This window comes from Cervus elaphus, chromosome 16 (genome assembly GCF_910594005.1).
Source record: "Cervus elaphus chromosome 16, mCerEla1.1, whole genome shotgun sequence".
NCBI classification, from domain to species: Eukaryota; Metazoa; Chordata; class Mammalia; order Artiodactyla; family Cervidae; genus Cervus; species Cervus elaphus.
Window position 1 is genome coordinate 16673025 of NC_057830.1, and position 22079 is coordinate 16695103.

Below are 22079 nucleotides of genomic sequence, written 5' to 3' on the forward strand. Positions count from 1 at the left end.
AGCACCCACTTCACGTTTTGACAGATATATATACCTGGGTTACCACTAAAATAATCAAGATATAAAGCATTTCTTCCACCCTGCTTCCCTAAAGCTCTCTGTGCTTCTTTGGCAGGCATACAGTCAATCCGCCCTGGCCCCTGGTGACCAATGACCTTTTTACATTTTTGACTGCTTTTGCCTACTTTTTGCCTGCTTTACAATTTCAAATAAATGCAGGTACATAGTACATATTCTGCCTATCTGACTTCTTCCACTTAACATAAGGTTTTGGAGATTCATCCATGTTACTGCATGTATTAGTAGTTGGTTCTTCTCTGTTGCTAAGCAGAATTCCATTGTTTGAACATATCATAACTTGTTTATTTGGTCACCAAAAGATGGGCATTTGGGTTGTTTTCATTTTTTGGCTACCATAAATAAAACTGCTATGAACACTTTAAAATTTTAAAGAAAATTTGTTTTCATTTCTTTCAGAATACAACGTCATAGAGTCTCTTATATATTCAAACAACAAAATATGTCTTAAAAACAAAGTTTATTTCACATAAGTAAAGAGCTGACTATTTATTCATTACGAGGTGATCTTCTCTTTAAAAATATCAAATAAAGAACTGCCACTTCTATACAGTGTATAAGAATACAATTACCGTATAATATGCGTTCAGTGTTCCCCCTTGATGGTTTGGAAGTTAATTAAGGAGGACTAAATATAGTCTAAATGTTGTAAAATATGAAGGTATAAACAGAGTAGGAAATATGACATCATTTTTAGAAAAGCTAATGTTTTAAATGCACTCATTTAAAGAAATTATTCAAATCTGTCTTTTTAGCTTTACAGCTGTAAGTACTCAAAAGACAAATGTGTTTTTTGAGAGCTAAAACTATGGAAGCATAGTTATCAATCTATGGAGCTAAGAGAGCCTATGAGTGGGGACGCAACAACCAACACCACTTTCACTTCTTTTGAAGCAGTGACTGAAAATAACTGAGGTAACAACTTCATGGCTTTGATTCTCCAAAGGTGCTAGGTTGGATCAAGTCATCAATCTAGGGTCACCCTTACATCTTGAGGAAACACTACAAGATTGTGTTTGAGAGGACCTGATACTAGTTTCCAGTAATGCTCAGGTCACGCAGCCTGATAGATTTATCAGGACTTATTTTACCTATAACTCAGAAAGGACGGATAAATCAGCAAAAGTACCTAAATACAGCACAAGAGAGGTAAACAGAAAAGAAAAATCTATGGAAATTCAGAGGAAGAGGAGATTTATTTCCATTTAGAGGAACTGAGGAGCAACTTCAAAATGGAGGCAACTCAATATCCTCGCATAGCAGAATTGGGACATGGAATGATGTCTAATAACCTAATAAAACTACTAGTGACATACTTAAAATCTTGGACCAAAATCAAGTTTCAAAAGGCTGGGGTCTAAATGCAATGTGGGATCTTCGATTAGATCCCGGAGCAGAAAAAGGACATTAGTAGAAAAGCTGGTGAAGAACAGATAATGTTTAGTTAACTATAATGCACCAAGACTGGTTTCAAGGTTTTGACAAAAGTACCATGGTAACAATATGTTAACATTAAAGTAAACTGGATGACTGTATCCAGAAACTCATTATATTATTTTCTTTTCTGTGAATCTAAAATTATCACAAAATTAGCTGTCTATTTTTTAAAAAAATACGGGAAAAAAAGGCAGGGAGAATAAAGCATGCTAACAAAGACGACTGAGGAGGCCTGTAGATCTGCAAAGTGCCTTAAAAGAGTCAAAGGACAAAACAAAACACTGAGGGTAAAATCTTGTACTTTTACTGTTATCAGAAGATTGTCCAATTACCCCTCTATTTCTCAAACAGCATGATCAAACAATAATAGTAATTCCACTTCTGGGAATCTATTCAAAGAAACAATCCCTAGTAAAACTTACACTTAATGTACAAAGATGCTCACGGAATTTTTTAGTAATAAAAAATGGAAACAATCTAAATATAAAAATAGTTAAATAAACCTATTATTAGACCCTTCTCCATATTCCTCCCAAGTCTATCTAACAAACTTCTCTGTATTTTATGCCACACTTCCTTGTCATTAATTCTAGATAGAGTTGATCTGTATCTCAACTATACATGACACCTATTTAAATCATGTTCTGCCGATAGAGTACTTTAATATCTGTTTCACGGTCTAGATTATGAGATTCTTGAGAGCAGAAACTAAGTTATATTCACATCAGAATCCTTGGCACATAGCAGTTAGCAAATAAATTCTTCAGAAATGAAAAGTTAAATTATATAAGAGTCACACTTGGATAAGTCTAGTCCCACAGAGGACAAATCCAATTTTTTTTGAAGATCTATACAATAAGCAGAAGCTGAATATAACAGAAGGTCTAAGGAACCCACAACTAGCCCTGGGGTAGTAAATTTTCTATCAGCGGATACAGAGGTAGCTGTAATATTCTGACAATGTCAATAAACAGAAGGGCTCTTTTCACGGAGGGAGTATTAACAATATGACTGAGATTGTGGTGACAGTGTATTGTACACGGGTTGGAATACAGGCTCTGAAGTGATAATGCCCAAGTCTGAGTCTTAGCTCTGCCTTAATTTCCTCACCCATAAAATGAGGGTGACAGTAAACCTCCTTTATAAATTTGTGGTGAGGGTTAAATGAGAAGATGTATATAAAAACTTGGCATAGTGCCTAGAACACAGTAACTATTCAATAGAAGTTAATTTTTGTTATTACATTATTGCCTCTTAAACTTCTGGCCTCCACTTATATTAGTTGATTCAGATGTGAAGGAAAGAAATAATCCAGAGGAATCTGGGCAGCATCTATAAGAACTGTAAAGTTGTGGAATGAAAATTTCACATCTGGAGGCAAGGTTAATATATTCATTCATGACCTTTTATCACTGGTGATTGAAACTTGGAAAAGAAAGGTAAATATTAAAAATCTAGACAATATTTAAGAAGAGAATTTGGATTTTAGGTGAAAGTACAGGCTTAGACTAAGAACTAAAGATGGAAGAAATATGAGACCTGGGAAAAAAATGCTTACCCAGAGTAACTAATACAAGTTAACACTGTGTTGAATTACCTATACTTTTACCAGGGTAACACGAGAAGTAATAGTAAAAGAATAATAATACGGTAATGACAGTTGCAGCTGTGGCTAATACTTACACAGTACTTACTATGTGCCAGGTACTGTTCTACATGCATTACTACATGTATTAACTCATTTAACCCATTAACTCTTAGATGGAAGCATTTGGGCTTAAAAATCCAACAGGTTTTAAGTTAAATCTTGGCCCTATCACTAATGGCCAGAGAACCTTGAGCAAGTTACTTCACTTTTCTGAGCTTTAGATTCCTCATATCTAACTGGGAGTGAGAATATCTAACCCATAGGGAACATGTGAGGATGATCTGAGAGTAAATCATAAAACACCTATCATAGTGCCTGATACATAGGTAGATACCCTGGTGGCTATAGCTTTATCATTTGCTATCAATATTGTAATGATAATTCAATCTTATGACCAAAACATCATTCTGAAGGCATGCAGAGCAAAGTTTTAAAAGGGGGAACCTTCTGCTTCCTTCCTGATTCCTCTTCGGCTTTATAAAAAACGGTGAAAGTGAAAGTGTTAGTTGCTCAGTCACGTCTGACTTTGCAACCCCATGGACTGTAGCCCGCCAGGCTCCTCTGTACATGGAATTCTCTAGGCAAGAATATTGGAGTGGGTAGCCATTCTCGTCTTCAGGGGATCTTTCCAACCCAGGTCTTCTGTATTGCAGGCAGATTCTTAACAGTCTGAACCATTAAAAAACGTAAGTATTCTATATTGTCATTAAGTTTTTTCTCAGAATAAACTACACATGAATAAAAAGTAGAATATTATAAAGATAAAAAGACCCTTAGACTAGCTTTAAAGATTTTTCCCTCGAGGAATAGTAGTGGTGATAATTCTATAGTTTCTTACAGTAAATAGTGCTGAAAAGAATGAAAATGGCATATGGCTGGGGGAATCTTCCAAAGAAACTACTCTTCACAACCATCCCCTGTTCTTTTCTCTGCCTTTTAAGGTCACAGTAACATGATAGAAAATCTGGGACTCAAACCATCTGTCCAGGCAGTTCTATCACTGTTCATTTCTCTCATTAAATAATCAGAACACTTCACACTTCCCAAACACTGCTACCATAAAGAGCAGTTAAAGCAGAATGAAAGAAGCTTTTTCTAGCCAGAGATGTAGTGGTTAGAAATGCACAGTTCTTTTGAGGTTTGACATGGGATCATGCCAGTGGGAAGAAAGAAATCCAAGCTTTAGAAGAAAAATTAAGAATAACAGGATTATAATACAAGCTCCAGAAACAAAAGGTGACATTCTCATGAGGTCTCTTAGAACAGATGTGGCAGTTTAATATTCAGATAATTATACAGGTTTCTGATCTATAAATTTCTTATAAGACTAAGAAGAAGAATAGTTTTCTTTACTGCTACTGAGAGTATTAATAATAGCAACTAATAACTTCTTAGCACTCAAGATATGTTTAATTCTCTTCAAAACCCTTTTTGTGGGTTAACTCAGTTCTTAAAACCATTCTATATAGCAATTTCTATTATTATTCTCATTTTACATTTGAGGAAATTTAGGACCAGTGAGTTAAATAACTAGCTTATAAAATGGAGAGCTGGGATCCAAAAGCAAACAGACTGGCTCCATGCTTTTAATTTCTATGCTATACTATCTCACAGTTGTTTTTTTTTAAAAGTCTGGAAATTATACATTAAGTTTGGCATTTTTATTATATTTTAATAAACAAACTAGCTAAATATCAAAAAAACACCTCCCTATTCACCTAGCCACAGTGAGAGTATCAACTATATATTTATTAACTTACTAAGTATTTTTGTCTTATAATCAGAGCTTACTTAGCATGAAGGTATTTGTTGTCATAAAGCAAAATAATTTTTTATAATATACGAGCTTCAGGAACACACTCCAGGATCATGTCAATTTGGGGATACTTTATGACTTTGAGAAAAAAGGTTTGGCTTATTCTCAAATCTCCAGAACAAGGTTAATATTACATGGAGACTCCTTGCCTTCAAATAAAGATTCAAATAAAGTATGTAATGTCTATATATCCAGGAGAAACCAGTCTGAGTTTGGAATTATTCTTCTGTGCTACAGAACATTCTCCAGTGTGCCCAATGGCTCAAGTTTATTCAGTGATAGGAGCCCTAATCTCAGCTAGTTGGTGAGGTAAATCTATGCTCCTGGTCGTAAGAACCAGTAAGAATGACCTAAGAACCATAATAATGACAACAATGGCAGCAGTCACACTAGCAATCATAATATTAATAACATTAGATAATTATAACAAAGGTAACCACCACTTACTGATAATAAGGGCTAAGTGATACACTAAGCGCCTCATACAGTCAGGTGTATTAGGGAGGCAGTAGGGGGTAGTGATTAGAACTCCAGAGACAGGCTACTGCCTGACTTATTTGCTGTGATGTTAACAAATGACTTAAATTCTCAGTGCCTCACAGACTATCTATGGTTGTTACGAGGATTAGATGTGTTAATACACGAAAAATGTTCACATCAGTGCCTGACCCACAGTAGTATGAGATTAATGTTCAAAAAAGCTAAAGGCTACAATTAGTTAGGGTGAAGCTGACATTTTCCAGGTCTGCCTGACTTCAGAGCCCACATTCTTTGGGTTCAGGTTCACATTCATTCTCTCTCTCTCAGAACTGTGAATAGGCCAACTGCATCATAAAGGGTATATACACAGTTACTCTATATTTTTGTCTTTTGTAATCAAAGAGTTTGACTATGGCAGCATTAAAAAAAAAAGCTCAAAATGCCAGTCTAATATATTGTAGTCCATCAATTAATTCAGAATTGAGACACTTTCCCCCTATAATTTTCTATCTGAATCAGGTGTCTTAAAAAAGATTATAATTAGCAATGTCTTTCCTTTCTTGTTAGCACATACAATAATGGTACATCTTACAGTGCATATCACCTTACATTTGACAAAATGTGGTAGCTGTTAACTACCATATTATCCTTTAAATATATCCTTTAAAGTATCCTTTAAAGAATGGGCCTCAGTCTATGCTAAAGGCACATTTCAGAGCTTGCCCAGCATTTATGACCTCAGTTCCAGCCAATCCCAATCTCCTCACTTAAACTTCACTTCACCTTAACTATCCCCTTCTTACTGATCCTTACCCATTCTCATCAAATTATCAAGTTCCAACAGCTCTAGCAGCCAATTGGTTTTTTGGCTCAGAATATGGGCCTAATTTTCTGTTCCTTATTTTGGTTTTCCCTTTCTGATGACACAAGGGCTTCCAATCATAATGACTTTTTGGAGTGACAAATCCAGGGGCACTTCCTCAGTCCTGATAGGTATCCTCACTTCTCAAGCAAAACTGGGAAACTCTTTGGGAAGCTGAGAAGTATCAGCTAACAGTGGAGCCTTGATGGTCATTCCCCATCTCACCCCATACTTCCTTACTTCTACCTTCTGCAGTTATTTCTAAAGCCCCCTTTGTAAGAACTTATCTGATTCATACTTAAACTTTTTTCCTGTTTTGGCCTGAGTGCCTCCATTCCACATATGGTCAGTCTCTTCATAGAAGAAAAAAATGTCAAGTTTTACATCATCTTTTCCTTGGAAAGACAATTCCAAGCTGTCTTCTACCTAGGGAGAAGATGAAAACCTTTACAGACTGAAACAAAGGAAATAACATTTTTTAAATCAAAAGAAAAAAAGATTCTTATGTTTTATATGGAGAGAGTATAGGTTTTAAGATAACTGTTTTTCAAGCTGGAGCATCTCTGAAATTGGGATGCATCAGTAGCACACAATCATTAGATTTCTTTCTTAAATGTACATAAAATAATGTTGCTTTTTACAACTGATGACAACTCAGAATACATGACTTGTAGTAGTTAAAGATTCACTCTGCAAAACATCCTGTTCCAGAGCTCCTTTCTGATGAAAAAAGAAAAGTAATCAAAGAAAAATTATTCCCTTTAATAACCAAGTAAAACTATCAGGAAGTAAATCATTATAATCAATAACTAAGTACTTACGTAAATGTAGTATAGAAACCCATATATCATTACATTATATATATGAAAAAAGAAGAAATAAAAGTACAAAGAATTCTGAGAGCATGTCCCTAAGAAACTTATCCTACAAACTTATCCTCCAAGTTCCCATTGGACTTGGTACACTTGTCTGTTCCAGCACTAACCACTTAAATGTTTATGCATTTGTTTTCTCTCAGTTAGACAGGGCTCCTCAAGGATAAGGACTGTATTTTATTCACCTTTGCCATACATGCAGAGCACAGTGCCAGGCAGAGACTGGGTGTTAAGGAAATGTTAAGTCATTTGCTAAATGACTAGAGTTCTATTGCTTTGACTTTGACCTCAGGAAGATACTTAATTAAAATTTTAAATAAACTAAAATGATTATGATGAAGGAAGTAATTTTCCACAAACAGAACATACTTCTTCTTGCTTTCCAGGACAACACCTCCCTGGGAACAAGCACATTAAGAGTAAGGTGATTGCCAGGGATCATAGGCTTAGGCTATAGGAATTAAATTATCTAAAAGGAGATTTCATCTAAGCCACAATGACCTATTTGAGTTGACCTGTGAGAAAATTGCTATTACCTAGGACATGTGAAATAAATAAGAAACCCAAGTAATGTTTGAAATGATTCTGTATTTTAAGTCCTTAGCAATCAATGGAATGTTTTGAGGTGATAATAATATGATGTCTATGTAAACAAAAAAATAAATGACACTTCAGGTAGGGTAGGTGGGATTCTTACTTATTATATTAATTAATTATTACATTATGTTGTTCCCTAATGTAATGGCAATAAATTCTTCTTCAAGAGTCCAAGATCCTTTTCACTTTCTCATGGTCAATAAAAAGCCAGCTTTTCTAGTTTTCCTTAAATAGTGCAGAAGTCACAAGTGGTAATAATTTTCTGCTGAACTCATTCTGACCAATACTGAATGATAAAATGCTATATGAAATATCTCTGAGTTGCTTAATATAAACTTTACTTTTGAAACATGTTACTAATGAAGTGAAGCATTTTTATTACTGACCTTCCCAAATTTGTGTTTGAGTGGGAGTCCTGCATCTTGAAATGCTGAAATAATATCAGATTTGTAATCCTGTATAAAAATTCCTAGGTCAACATCTTTACTATACGGAATAATGCTGCATTGCCGATACCATCCTAAAAAAAAGAAAAAAAAAGGAATAAGAAAATTTTTTGAAAAACTTAAGTTTGGAAATAATTAGTAATTATTACAATGGACAGTCTTTGTAACAATGTATTTTATTTCACAGGATTAGATTTAGTGTGCTTTATCAGAATTTTTAAATTAGATCCCAACTTAATATTTATGATCATAGGAGCCAATTGTTGAAGAGTATTTCTTTTATTCCCTCCTTCCTTCACCTTTTCTGAGCACTCAGCAACCTCAAGACTTTTCATGATATACTTTAATTTCTGAATAAACTATTAGCTTTAATAATGTTAACTGAGCCATTCATTTAAAACACTGTTACTTCTCTAGATGTTTACTCATAAATCTATGATGAAGGTTGCTTTTAAGATATGCTAAAAACATAATTTAATTCTTTTGCTTAATCAATATTCCTTTCCTAAGCAGTAATTTGTAGAACTTAATAGCTCTGAATGTGTGATGGGCCATCTATAAAAGAAGAGCAGTATCAACCTCAATTTTCAACATATCATCCAAAGCTATGTTTACATATTTACTATGTATCTACCTCTAAGTTATTGTACTATCTAAGCTATTGTACTTTCTAAAAGGAAAAAACTTTATACCTTAATATTACTAAGGGCTCTGGGTTTTCCCTTATTATCCTTCTACTCCTTCCATTCAAAGTATTCAAAAAGTAAACAAATGTCTACAATTACCTTTGGGAAATACTGTTTGAAATTCTAAACTTTAATTTCAGTTTTAACACAGATCTTTAGAAGTCAAGCACAGGATCTCACATCCAGTTTAAAAAAAAATCTATAATCCACATCTATCAAAAAATCACAAATTATTAAGAATGAAAAAAAGAAAAAAATGGAAGGCACTTTAAATATCACCTAATCCAACTTCTCTCATTTTATAAATGCCCTTATGGAGCTAAGAACTCAAAAGATTATCATGACAAATGATTAGGGAGAATTTTGGTAACAGTCCACAAAACAATCTTGCTTCAAAAAGTTAAACCTTAGAGCATGGATCACATAAACGAGATGTACTTTTTTTGTGTGCAGGGCGAAGGGCGGAGGTAGCTTACTCTAGCTGTAAACTCCTTGACAGGAAGAACCATGTAAATTTTCCACAAAGCTTAAATGACAGGATAACCATATATCCCTGCTTATACCTGTTGTACCATAATTACTAACAGCACTCTTTTCATTCTCAAAACATCTCAAATTAAATAAATTATATGGTAGCCCTCTAAAAGCAGCAGCAGAATTAACTTTTGTGCAAATAGTTATAACTAAGAGGGATCAAAAACAGTTATAATCAGTTATCATTATAAACAAGAAAGAATAAAAAAAATTTTATGATTCTAAATAATTTATATTCCAAAGAAGTCTGATCTAATGAACAGTGGAAAGAGATTTGGAAATCTTTCTTGAATTCTACACTTTCCCATCTTAGGATAAGCAGAATGTGGTAAGATAGTGATGTCCAATCAGTGATACCATCATGATGTGGAAAAGATTTGTGAAAGACCTTTTAACATCCCCTTCATTGTTTCTCTTAGAAAAAACTTGCTCTTAGAAACTTTTGGTGCAATGCAAGTTGTCTGTATTGTTTGTATGTAAAGAAACAGAATACAGTTTCTTTTTAAAGAGAATAACAACCTATGGGTAGAAATAATAAAATGCTAATCTAAAGATTACCTGAGGATCACATGTAGTCTACATGTTCTGATATAAATTTTATACACATTATTTTGGGAAACACAACATGGCCTTGCTAATTCTGTTTTATGATTTTGAAGTTATTTCTTTTTTAAAAAATCAATAAATCCTTGCTCCATGCACTGTGTTTATTCTGTCTATAAATATGACACTTCAAATACCACCGATGTTTTGTCATCTCAAGCAGTCATCTCTAAAGCCAAGGAGGATGAAATGTCAAAAAGACAAATGAAAAGCAAGAAGAATTTTACCTAGACAAGTTCCACTGCTCAGCCAGAACCGTACTCCCAACTTCTTTAATGTTTTGGCTGCTAGTTGCAACAATTCCTTTGCATGCTTCTGAAAGGTCATAGCTTCCACAGTGTTATCATCAAGGTATTGCTACAGATATAACAAATAGTAAGCTACTATAGCCATTTCTAAGTTACCAGAAATATTTGTGACATCCAAATTAAATTTGAAAACTAACTTCATATTATAACTTCAGAGTTCCTTGTTAGTCACACATTAAAACAAGACTATAAACAGCAGATTCTAGGAGAGCCAAGTTAAAGGAGGAAGGAATATAATCAGGATTCCCAAAGGGTGAGTTTTATACGTTCTAGTTTTACGGGAAAAGAAGGCTAATTAAGAGAGTTACAGGCATATCTGAAGTACAATGCGTTCAATGATTCATTCACTAGTATAAATGCTCTTTAGGACTGAATAGTATAGTAGAAAGAACATGAAATTTTTGAAGCAGACTGTGCTCAAGTCTAATCTCACTTCATTTTAGCTGTGACCCTGGGCATATCACTTCAGAAGAAAATAAGCTCTATGAGGAAAGGGACTTCATTTTGTTTATTACTGTATCTTCAATGTCTAAAACAGTGCCTGAATGAAGGAGAGAATGAAAGAAAAAACCTCTCTCATATAATTTTCTCATCAGTAATTAAAGGATAATAGTCTGCAAGACGGTTGTGAGAATTTAATGAGATAATGGATGACAGACAAATGTCTCACAAATTTTGAAATTCTATACAAATACTAGTCATTTATTTATAGTCTCTTCACTTTTCTTCATTTTAGGGGGTTCTGGAACTGAAGAAAGAACTGTAAGTTCTTCACCAGTGCTTCACTACCTACAGGACAAAATCTTAACTTCTTGGCATGACAGATAAGGTCACTGTGTTTAGGTCTAGACTACTGGTCTGGCCTTTATCTCCACCCTCCTCATATTTCACTCGCCAAATACGCCACAATTTTTCAAGCCTCTGTGTCTTCATAACATGTTTCCTTTGTCTGAAATGCCCTTGACTAATAAAATCTTGCATGTTTCAGTTCCACCCTCTGAAAAACAAACTCTGATTTTCCTAGGAATACAAATATATTTATTCTTCCAGGACTCCTCTTCAGTTCAACATTAGAGAGCAAAAAATTATGTTTGGTACTAGATATGTAGACACAGATCAATGAAATAATCTGTTCAATGAGCTCATAAGTTACCATTTTTATATACTTTCACTATAATTATTATATTTAATTCTTTTTTGATTTTTTGATGTACGAAAGATCAAGGGCTTCTTTATTAATTGAAGTATAATTTACATACAATATTATATTAGCTTCAGGTACAGAACATAGTGATTCAATATTTTCATAGAGGTGTAGAAGACAGTGATTCAATATTTTCACACATTACAAAATGATCACCGTGGTAACTCTAGCTTCCATCTGTCACCATACAGAGCTATTACAATATCACTGACTATATTCCCTATTTTGTACATTACATACCCATGACTGGAAGCTTATATCTCTTAATCCCCTTCACCTATCCTGCCCATTCTCCCTTATCACATTTCATTCTAACTGCTGATTCTATTTATACTTCCTCCAATAGGCTGTAAAGATGATTCCTTGAGGGCAGGTACTGCATCTCTCCATCGGTGTATATACAAATTTAAAATGGTACCTAGCATATAATATGTGACTAACACATACTGATAAATGGGTAAATGAATAAATGACTGATTAAGCCCCTCCCATGCCAACAGTATCCTAAAATATCATGGCATTCTTTTACAACAGGAGGAAACATAGTTCCTACAAGGACCATATATTTCAAGCAAAAAGTATTCCTAGGAAAAAAGAGGGATTCCTGAAGATAAACTACATTCTCCAGAATACATATATGGGATCTCTTCAATATGAAAGTATATGGGATCTCTTTAATATGAAAACATCCTCAGAGCCATAATGCTGTTAGGACATATGACTGGAATGAGATGCATGCTCTTACCCCTGCTGCAGGGAGAAAAGCCTAGAGCTAGGACTTTAGAGACACAGAATTTAGTCCATGCTCAGCCAATAATGACTGTGACTTACATCTCAAGACCTTATATTTTACATCTTGAAACCTTAGTTTTCTTAAAGGTTAATGGTGAATCTTGGCTTATTTCACAGAGTAGCTGAAAAGATCAAATTAAATAATAGAAATAATAGAAATGAAAACCTTATGTTCTACAAAAATATTACTCTGATAGTTATGTCCAATTAAGGCTGCCCCTACATGGACATACTCCCACCTCTGTGACATACCTTTAATAACATGACACTCCCAGAAATTCCATTCATTAGAACTGACCCTCATATGTGTTAAAATATAAACATGTATATACCTATACACCCTTTACATCTGTTATGGACTTTAAAAATTATAGTTATACATAGGGCTTTCTTGGTGGCTCAGACGGTAAAAAGTCTGTCTGCAATGTAGGAGACCTGGGTTTGATCCCTGGACTGGGAAGATCTCCTGGAGAAGGGAACGGCAACCCACTCCAGTACTCTTGCCTGGAGAATCTCACGGACAGCGAAGCCTGGCAGGCTATGGACCATGGGGTCACAAAGAGTCAGACACAACTGAGCAAACATAATTTTTTTTTCATTTAAAATGTCTCATGTAAATCTTGGGATTATCATGCATTTAAAAAAAGACTGAATCCTAATTTAAATACCATGTCATATTTGATCTTTCCTGTTCAGGCAACCTTTCTACAAATCTTTCCCCAAAATATAGATTAAAAATAACAAGATAACAGAAGGTGCCCGCTCATTTCATAGATGAGGAAACTAAGGCTCAGAAATTTGCCCCAGGTCTCAGAGCAGTGTAGTAGAAGAGGATATGAATATAGCTTTCTAGATATTCCTGAACTAGGGGTCCAGATATTTCCATATCCTCTCTGGTTTTTTTTTTACTGGAACTCAACACACTGGAGCTCACCAATTATTTTTTGATGGCTGCTGCTGAGACAAAATCAAGTGCAGAAAAATATGTATTATCCTATGCTTCTTGGTAGACTGAGAAAATAGTTAAGTAAATAAAGGAAGTCAGGAGACACTTCCCTCTGTTATCCTTCCCTTCCTGGACTCTTCTAAACTAGAACCATTACATGAGGCAAAGCAAGAAAGTGAACTGCGGTAGCCTGGCATGGGTATCGGGGCCTGAGCAGGTGATGTGGGCATCCACATGGAGCAAATCAAAATCAAGCAGCATCTGACAGGATAAAGTGAAAGCACAGAATCACTTCTGTGTTATTCTTACTAAAGGTGTACAACACCAATGTGACATGAGGAAAAACCACACAAACCCCAAACAAGGGACAGTTTACAAAATATCTGGCATGTAATCTTCCAAAGTATCAAAGTCATAAATGTTAAAAAGTAATTGTAGCCTCCAACTAATAAAAATAAATGGGAAAAAAAAACAAATAAAATGCTAAGTTACAGAAAAAAGAAAGTAATTGTGAAACTGTTCCAGATTTAAGGAAACTAAAGAGACAGAAAATAAACACAACATGTGATTCTGAACTAGATCCTTTTATTATAATGGTCATTATTAGGATAATTAGCAAAACTTGAATGAGGATTAAATGGTAATAATCTTTATGTTATTTCCTGATTTTTGTATTAAGGTATTAGGAGAATATTCTTGTTTTTAAGAAATATTAAATTATTTGAAGTTGTGCAGTAGATATCAACAAATAACTCCCACAAGGTTAAGGAAAAGGAATTATTTGTATTGCATGTGTAACTTTTCTGAAGGTTTGAAAATGTTTCCAAAAATTACTATTTTAAAAAAGGAAAGTTAGAAGGCTGCTCTATGAGATCTAGTAGATTAGTACATTAATTTTTTTTTAAACACCAGGCATTGTATTTAAGACTCTTTGGCGCCATCAAGTGTTCAAAGTTATGTATGTGCACTTTAATTTGAAAACTGACCGTCCTGGTTCTAACATAAGAAATAACAAAAGAATAAAGCATTTACGAGGATAAGGATTTTTTAAAAAGCTATCAACCTCATTAGGCACTCTACATCAGTAATAACAATACATTAGCAGAAGGGGAAAACAAATTAGTAATCAAGAGTCTGTCTTGTTGTAAGTGAAGGACACAAATAACACGATGAAGAATGAATACAAAGTTCCAGTTGACCCTGTTATGAAGAGAAACCTGCTGATAGCATTCCTGCCTTGCTGTACTTTAAACACCAGAAGTATGAGGCTGACTAGCCTCATAAGCCTAGATAAGCTGACTAGCCCTCTGAGCATCTGTCATCCATATTCCTGATTCGAATGCTGACTGATGGTTGCCCTTAAAAGTTCAAAATCAGAATTGAAAATATGAAATTAAAAAAACATGACACTATTCTCATGATACTGAAACATGAACTCTCCAGGTCAGTAGGTGCCCAATATGCTACTGGAGAGGAATGGAGAAATAACTCCAGAAAGAATGATGAGACGGAGCCAAAGCAAAAACACCACCCAGTTGTGGATGTGATAGGTGATGGAAGTAAAGTCTGATGATGTAAAGAACAATACTGCATAGGAACCTGAAATGTTAGGTCATGAATAAAGACAAACTGGAAGTGGTCAAACAGGAGATGGTAAGAGTGAACATTGACATTTTAGGAATCAGTAAACTAAAATGGACTGGAATGGGTGAATTTAACTCAGATGACCATTATATCTACTACTGTAGGCAAGAATCCCTTAGAAGAAATGGAGTAGCCATCATAGTCAACAAAGAGTCGAAATGCAGTACTTTTGTGCAAACTCAAAAATGACTGAATGATCTCTGCTTGTTTCCAAGGCAAACCATTCAATATTATAGTAATCCAAGTTTATGCCCCAACCAGTAATGCTGAAGAAGTTGAAACTGAACAGTTCTACGAAGACCTACAAGACCTTCTAGAACGAACACCCAAAAAAATGTCCTTTTCATCATAGGGGACTGGAATGCAAAAGTAGCAAGTCAAGAGATATCTGGAGTAACAGGCAAATTTGGCTTTGGAGTACAAAATGAAGCAGGGCAAAGGCTAACAGAGTTTTGCCAAGAGAATGCACTAGTCACAGCAAACACCCTTTTCCAACAAAACAAGAGAAGACTCTACACATGGACATCACCAGATGGTCAACACCAAAAAAAGATTGATTATATTCTTGGCAGCTGAAGATGGAGAAGCTCTGTGTAGTCAGCAAAAACAAGACTAGGAGCTGACTGCAGCTCAGATCACGAACTCCTTATTGCCAAATTCAGACTTAAATTGAAGAAAGTAGGGAAAACCACTAGACTATTCAGGTATGACCTAAATCAAATCCCTTACAATTATACAGTGGAAGTGACAAATAGATTCAAGGTATTAGATCTGATAGACAGAGTGCCTGAAGAACTATGGATGGAGGTTTGTGACATTGTACAGGAGGCAGTGATCAAGACCCAAGAAAAAGAAATGCAAAAAGGCAAAATGGTTGACTGAGGAGGCCTTACAAGTAGCTGAGAAAAGAAGAGAAGCTAAAGGCAAAGGAGAAAAGGAAAGATATACCCATTTGAATGCAGAGTTCCAAAGAACAGCACAAAGAGAAAAGAAAGCCTTCCTCAGCAATCCATGCAAATAAATAGAAGAAAACAAGAGAATGGGAAATACTAGAGATCTCTTCAAGAAAATTAGAGATACCAAGGGAACGCTTCATGCAAAGATGGGCTCAATAAAGGACAGAAACGGTATGGACATAACAGAAGCAGAAGATATTAAGAAGAGGTGGCAAGAATACACAGAAGAACTATACAAAAAAAGATTTTCATGACCCAGATAACCACAATGGTGTGATCACTCACCTAGAGCCAGACATCCTGGAATGCGAAGTCAAGTGGCCCTTAGGAAGCATCACTACAAACACAGCTAGTGGAGGTGATGGAATTCCAGTTGAGCTATTTCAAATCCTAAAAGATGATACTGTGAAAGTGCTGCACTCAAAAACTCAGCAGTGGGCACAGGACCACTGGAAAAGGTCAGTTTTCATTCCAATCCCAAAGAAAGGCAATGCCAAAGAATGTTCAAGGTACCGCAAAAATGCACTCATCTCACACACTAGCAAAACAATGCTCAAAATTATCCAAGCCAGGATTGAACAGTACATGAACCGTGAATGTCCAGATGTTCAATCTGGATTTAGAAAAGGCAGAAGAACCAGAGATCAAATTGCCAACATCCGTTGGATCATCATAAAACCAACAGGGTTCCAGAAAAAACATCTATTTCTGCTTTATTGACTATGCCAAAGCCTTTGACTGTGTGGATCACAACAAACTGTCGAAAATTCTTAAAGAGATGGGAATACCAGACTACCTTACCTGTCGCCTAAGAAATCTGTATGCAGGTCAAGAAACAATAGTTAGAACTGGACATGGAACAACAGACTGGTTCCAAATTGGGAAAGGAGTACCTCAAGGCTGTATATTGTGACCCTGCTTATTTAACTTATATTCAGAGTACATCATGAGAAATGCTGGGCTGGATGAAGGACAAGCTGGAATCAAGATTGCCAGGAGAAATATCAATAACCTCAGATATGCAGATGACGCCACCCTTATGGCAGAAAGTGAAGAACTAAAGAGCCTCTTGATGAAAGTGAAAGAGGAGAGTGGAAAAACTTGGCTTAAAGCTCAACATTCAGAAAACTAAGATCATGGCATCGGGTCCCATCATTTCATGGCGAACAGATGGGAAACAATGGAAACAGTGACAGACTTTATTTTTCTGGGCTTCAAAATCACTGCGGATGGTGACTGGAGCCATGAAATTAAAAGACGCTTGCTCCTTGAAAGAAAAGCTATGACCAACCAAGACAGCATATTAAAAAGCAGAGACATCACTTTACCAACAGAGGTCCATCTAGTCAAAGCTATGGTTTTTCCAGTAGTCATGTATGGATGTGAGAGTTGGACTATAAAGAAAGGTGAGCACTGAAGAATTGATGCTTTTGAACTGTAGAATTGGAGAAGACTCTTGAGAGTCTCTCGGACTGCAAGGAGATCCAACCAGTCAATTCTAAAGGAAATCAACCCTGAATATTCATTGGAAGGACTGATGCTGAAGCTTGAAACTCCAATACTGTGGCCACCTGATGCAAAGAACCAACTCATCTGAAAAGACCATAATGCTGGGAAAGACTCAAGGCGGTAGGAGAAGGGGACGACAAATTAGACAGTTGGATGGCATCGCTAATGCGATGGACACGAGTTTGAGCAGGCTCCGGGAGTTGACAGGGAAGCCTGTCGTGCTGCAGTCCACGGGGTCGCAAAGAGTTGGACACAACTAAGCGACTGAACTGAACTGATTCTCATGATTTCTCGATATTTTGAAACATTTTACATTTTACAGTGCCTTCTCATAAAGATCAATAAAATGAGTATGGGCAAATGCTTGCCAAGTAAATGGAGCAGCCCCAGTAAGAGTTCTGGGAAAAAAAAAAAACAACCATTTGATTCTGAGCACCTTATTATTTATGTGTTTTTCCACTACTATAGGATCTTTTCTTTGTGTCAGGTACTGTGCTAGATGCTGGGGCTACAAAGGTGAGTAAAATAAGACACCTGCTATCAAAAAGTTCACACCATCTTATAGGAGGACAGGACAGACATTCACAATTAATTGTGATAATTGCTAGGACAGAGGTGGCAACCAGAACAAACTCATTGAGACAGGAACAGTGAAAGGATGGTGAAATTCAAGCACCAATCTGCTTCTCTTCGGCTTCCTCATACTCTGTGGTAGAGATGTGAAGGGCAGCACTTGCCCATTGACACTGGCCCAGCTACACATGCAGTCTTCCAGCTTCTCATTCATGCGGCTTCAGCCACAAATCTACAGATCTGTGGACAGGGCTAGGAAGGAACAGGACTAGGAAGGCCCACTCTGGCTGTCAGGTCTAGGCCTTGGGTGCCAGCACAACCTATCAGGAAAAAAAACCCTCGCATTTTTGGGTTCTGGGCATTTGGCCGGTGATGCTACACCTGGTACTTCTTTTTCTCATTCCCCTCCAGTCCTTGTGTATACAGTTTTCTTGGAAGGGAACACAGAAAATAAAAGTTTGCTCAGAAAAACAAAGGGCAAGTGGAAAAACTTAAGTACCAAAACCCCAACACAGATCTGACTGCTTTTACTATATCTCTGTTTCATGTCATTTCCTAGAGCTGAACTTTCATGTCCTTTAAAATCATCTTTATATCCCCAAGGTCAGGAGAGTTCCTGGGAAGCTGGCTTTTAATAAATGTTTATTGAACTGAAAGTCAGAACAACAGAATAAAGTAAAGTTCAAAAGCACTTGGTCTTTGTGTAGCATTTATCTTGAAAAACCTTCATAAACACAAAAAATTCATATTCAGTGCAAACCCTCTGAGAAAAACTGTATTTTCTATGAAGTACGTATTCTACATGGTTTGATCCTACTTGGATTGCTTTAAGAACAGAATGTACCATCTTTATAAAGTTTATGGGCGATCCTAACTAAAAGCAGAGGCCAGTGCTGAACCTGTCAATGTCTATCCAAATAAAATAAGGTCTCCGTAAATATCAAACCATTCAACTGGGGAAGAAATTGTTCCTTAAAGTTAATGTTTAATCTACTTAAAAAATTTAAACAATCTAGAAGGAAATAGACAAAGCAGAAAAGATGTTTTCTTACCTAAGTCTCTTTTTACCATAAGTCCCTTTACCTTCCCCCCGCCTCAACTGGTAAATACTAAAAATAAACACATTTCCTTTAAATTGTAAAGTACAATATTTGGTTATCTCTAACCTGAAAGAATGCTCGAGCTTCTTTATACCTACACTCAATAAATCTAGAGTGTGGTATTTCTTCTAGAAAGTGCATTGGATCTTTTGGAATGAGAACATCTAATCCATCAACAGTAATTTGTTGTAACTCTGGCCTGAAAACAAAAATTAAGACTTATTACAAGGCAGCCTCTTCAAAGTACATTCAATACAACATAAGCAAAATAGCTAAAGATCAAGCATATAAGGTATCATTTTTAAAGATCTACTCTTTTAGCAACTGTCAAATATATAATATAGCAGTGTTAATTAACTATAGTCATCATGCTGCATATTATATCCCAAGAACTTGTCTCATAACTGGAAGTTTTCACATTCTAAACACTTTTACTTGTAAGTATACATCCACAAACATACTTTACCCTGTGTCTGAGCTCTTTACAAATATAATAAGATTTGTGTTCTTGTATGCCTCACTTCTGTCACTCAGCATTGTAGGCTTCACCTCTGTTGCTACATAGAGCATGAGATAAGAGCTTCTTCATTTCCCTACCCCATGGTTCTTCATTGTGCAAACACACCACATTTTGTTTGGGTCACTGAGAACAATGTTGCTATGAACATTCTGATATATATTTCCCGGAGTACATGTACATGAGTCGCTTCTTGTTGAATATTTACATTTCAAAACTGATTTGCATGAAATACATTTTAGGTTTTATTACTAAATGTGAAAAAGAGAATAAGAATTCATGACTGAATAAGGCAGGTTTCACATATTTCCTTTAGACCCTGAATTTACCTGTCAAAAGCTCCAGGATAACGACCAAACTGTAACTTTCGAAAAGGAACAAACTTCCTGTCGATGTGTCGTTTCAACCGTAGATGGCCATGCCAGAGATAGTTGCCGCTCCTCTCATGAAAGACCACCAAGTGGATGGCATGACTGGCCAATTTGCAGATGTAGTGCAGGGGAATTTCAGTTCCAGAAAGTGAGTCTATCCAATCCAGCCGGGGGTCCTTGCTCTCGATCTTTAGGCACTGAAATCCCATATTTTCAGCTATCCGAAACCAGCCTTCCTAAAACCAAAGAAACATCAAGTTTGAATATTTAAAATAAATACTAGTAGCAAAATTAAAGTTACTCTTACACTGAATTAAGTCTTCTGTATTACCGTCCTAATCTGCTCTTTGCTTGAAGATTAAAAAATGAAGGTGGAGAAGGAAAGGTGGTGGTGGGAGAATTAAGGAAAGCATCAAAAAGAGAAACCAAATAGCATAGAAGACATGTTCAAAGACTCTCTTTATGAAAATCAATACAAATTTCTCCCTTGGAATGAAAATGTCCATTCACTATAGCGTTCTCTGGTTAGCATCTCCAAAGTAAATGTTAATGTAAGGACTTAAAATTAAACCTGTGATTCTCAATTTAACTTCTAATAATCTTCAAAAGTGCTTCATAAGAGCAGGGTTTCTCATCTCATAGTTATATCCCAATGCCTTAAACTGCTACTAAAATAGAAGTCTATCATAATATACATCATTAGAAAACAGACTAAGATATACTATAAAGCAAAGTACATTTCCAACAGTTATTAGTTACAGTATAAGTCTCACGTAAAAAGATTAACCTACAGGGTAGATTTTTAATCCTAACAACCAGTGCTACAGATGGTTAAACAGTATTAATTATTAAGAACACCTCACATTTGAACAGAAATGCACAGTTTCTAAAGAACTTTTATAAACATTATTGCATTTACATATAACATCTATGGCTTCTCTGATAGTTCAGTTGGTAAAGAATCCGCCTGCAATGCAGGAGACCCCGGTTTGATTCCTGGATCAGGAAGTTCCCCTGAAGGGATAGGCTACCCACTCCAGTATTCCTAGGCTTTTCTCGTGGCTCAGGTGGTAAAGAATCCACCTGCAATGCAGGTTTGATCTGGGTTTGATCACTGGGTTGGGAAGATCCCTTGGAGAAGAGAAAGGCTACCCACTCCAGTATTGTGGCAAAGAGTCAGACACAACTGAGTGACTTTCACTCACTGTTTGAATTCATGACATCTGTCTTAAAGAATAAGTAGCACAGATATTGTAGATAAAGAAAAAGACTCACAGAAGTCCAAAGAGACAAAATTAATAAGAGACAAAACTACTGCCAGCATTTAGGTCTTATGTAACCAAAGTTCTTTCTACTCTACACCACCACCTCTTTAAGTCTACATTTATATAACATGTATGAAGCTTATTCACATTAATTATCTCATCTGATGTCCATAGAAACTATGTGAGGTCAACAAGGAAGATATTACACCTAATCTACAGTTAAGGAAAATAAAGTTCTAAGTGGTAATACCAGACATTAAAGTTATTAAAGGTTGGAACTATGTCTAGAAAGTGATCATTCTGGTACAGAATGCTAACCAGTATCAATTACAATTGCCTTCCCCTTTCTGGATATAGAGTGAAATTGTGTTTTGGTCAAATGAATGCGGATGGAAGAATCAGATACCACTTCTTGGCCTGGCTTTACAATGTCCCATAAGATCTTCTCTGCTTTCTCTCTTTTATCTGCATGTAGGGAAACAAAGAACTATGGGATAGGGAAGCCACACAACTCAAACAGCCTGCATCCTGAGGCACTGCTTATAGGAAAGTCATCCAGGAATACCCTTGACCAAGAATATTCATACTGGATTTTGTCTAGAGACAATTATTCCTTTTTTGCACTAAGTCAATGAGATTTTAGGGTTGTTTTTAGCAGCAATTAATGTAACTTGCCCTGTCTGATACAGTTTCACCTTGGTTCTCCTTATATTAGAATTAACTACTGTAGGATTTCCTTTCTGCATAAACCTAAGAGGTGGAAAGTACTGACTGAGTGTAAGAGTGGCCAATTCAGAGAAGGAATCTACTGTACAGGATGAAATACAACCAT

General features: G+C 35.9%; 1 protein-coding gene across 4 annotated transcripts in view; it reads right to left on the reverse strand.

The window, feature by feature from the left end:
• FKTN (fukutin) overlaps positions 1-22079 on the reverse strand; it is a 112707-nt gene that overhangs the window by 71823 nt on the left and 18805 nt on the right. For all 4 annotated transcript variants that reach the window (XM_043927226.1, XM_043927223.1, XM_043927224.1 and 1 more), the window contains exons 5-9: positions 19941-20218; positions 19161-19293; positions 10290-10419; positions 8180-8313; positions 6620-6747 (exon numbers count right to left, since the gene is read on the reverse strand). In XM_043927226.1, the coding sequence (XP_043783161.1) occupies positions 6620-6747; positions 8180-8313; positions 10290-10419; positions 19161-19293; positions 19941-20218 (803 nt within the window). The remainder of the gene's footprint in view (positions 1-6619; positions 6748-8179; positions 8314-10289; positions 10420-19160; positions 19294-19940; positions 20219-22079) is intronic.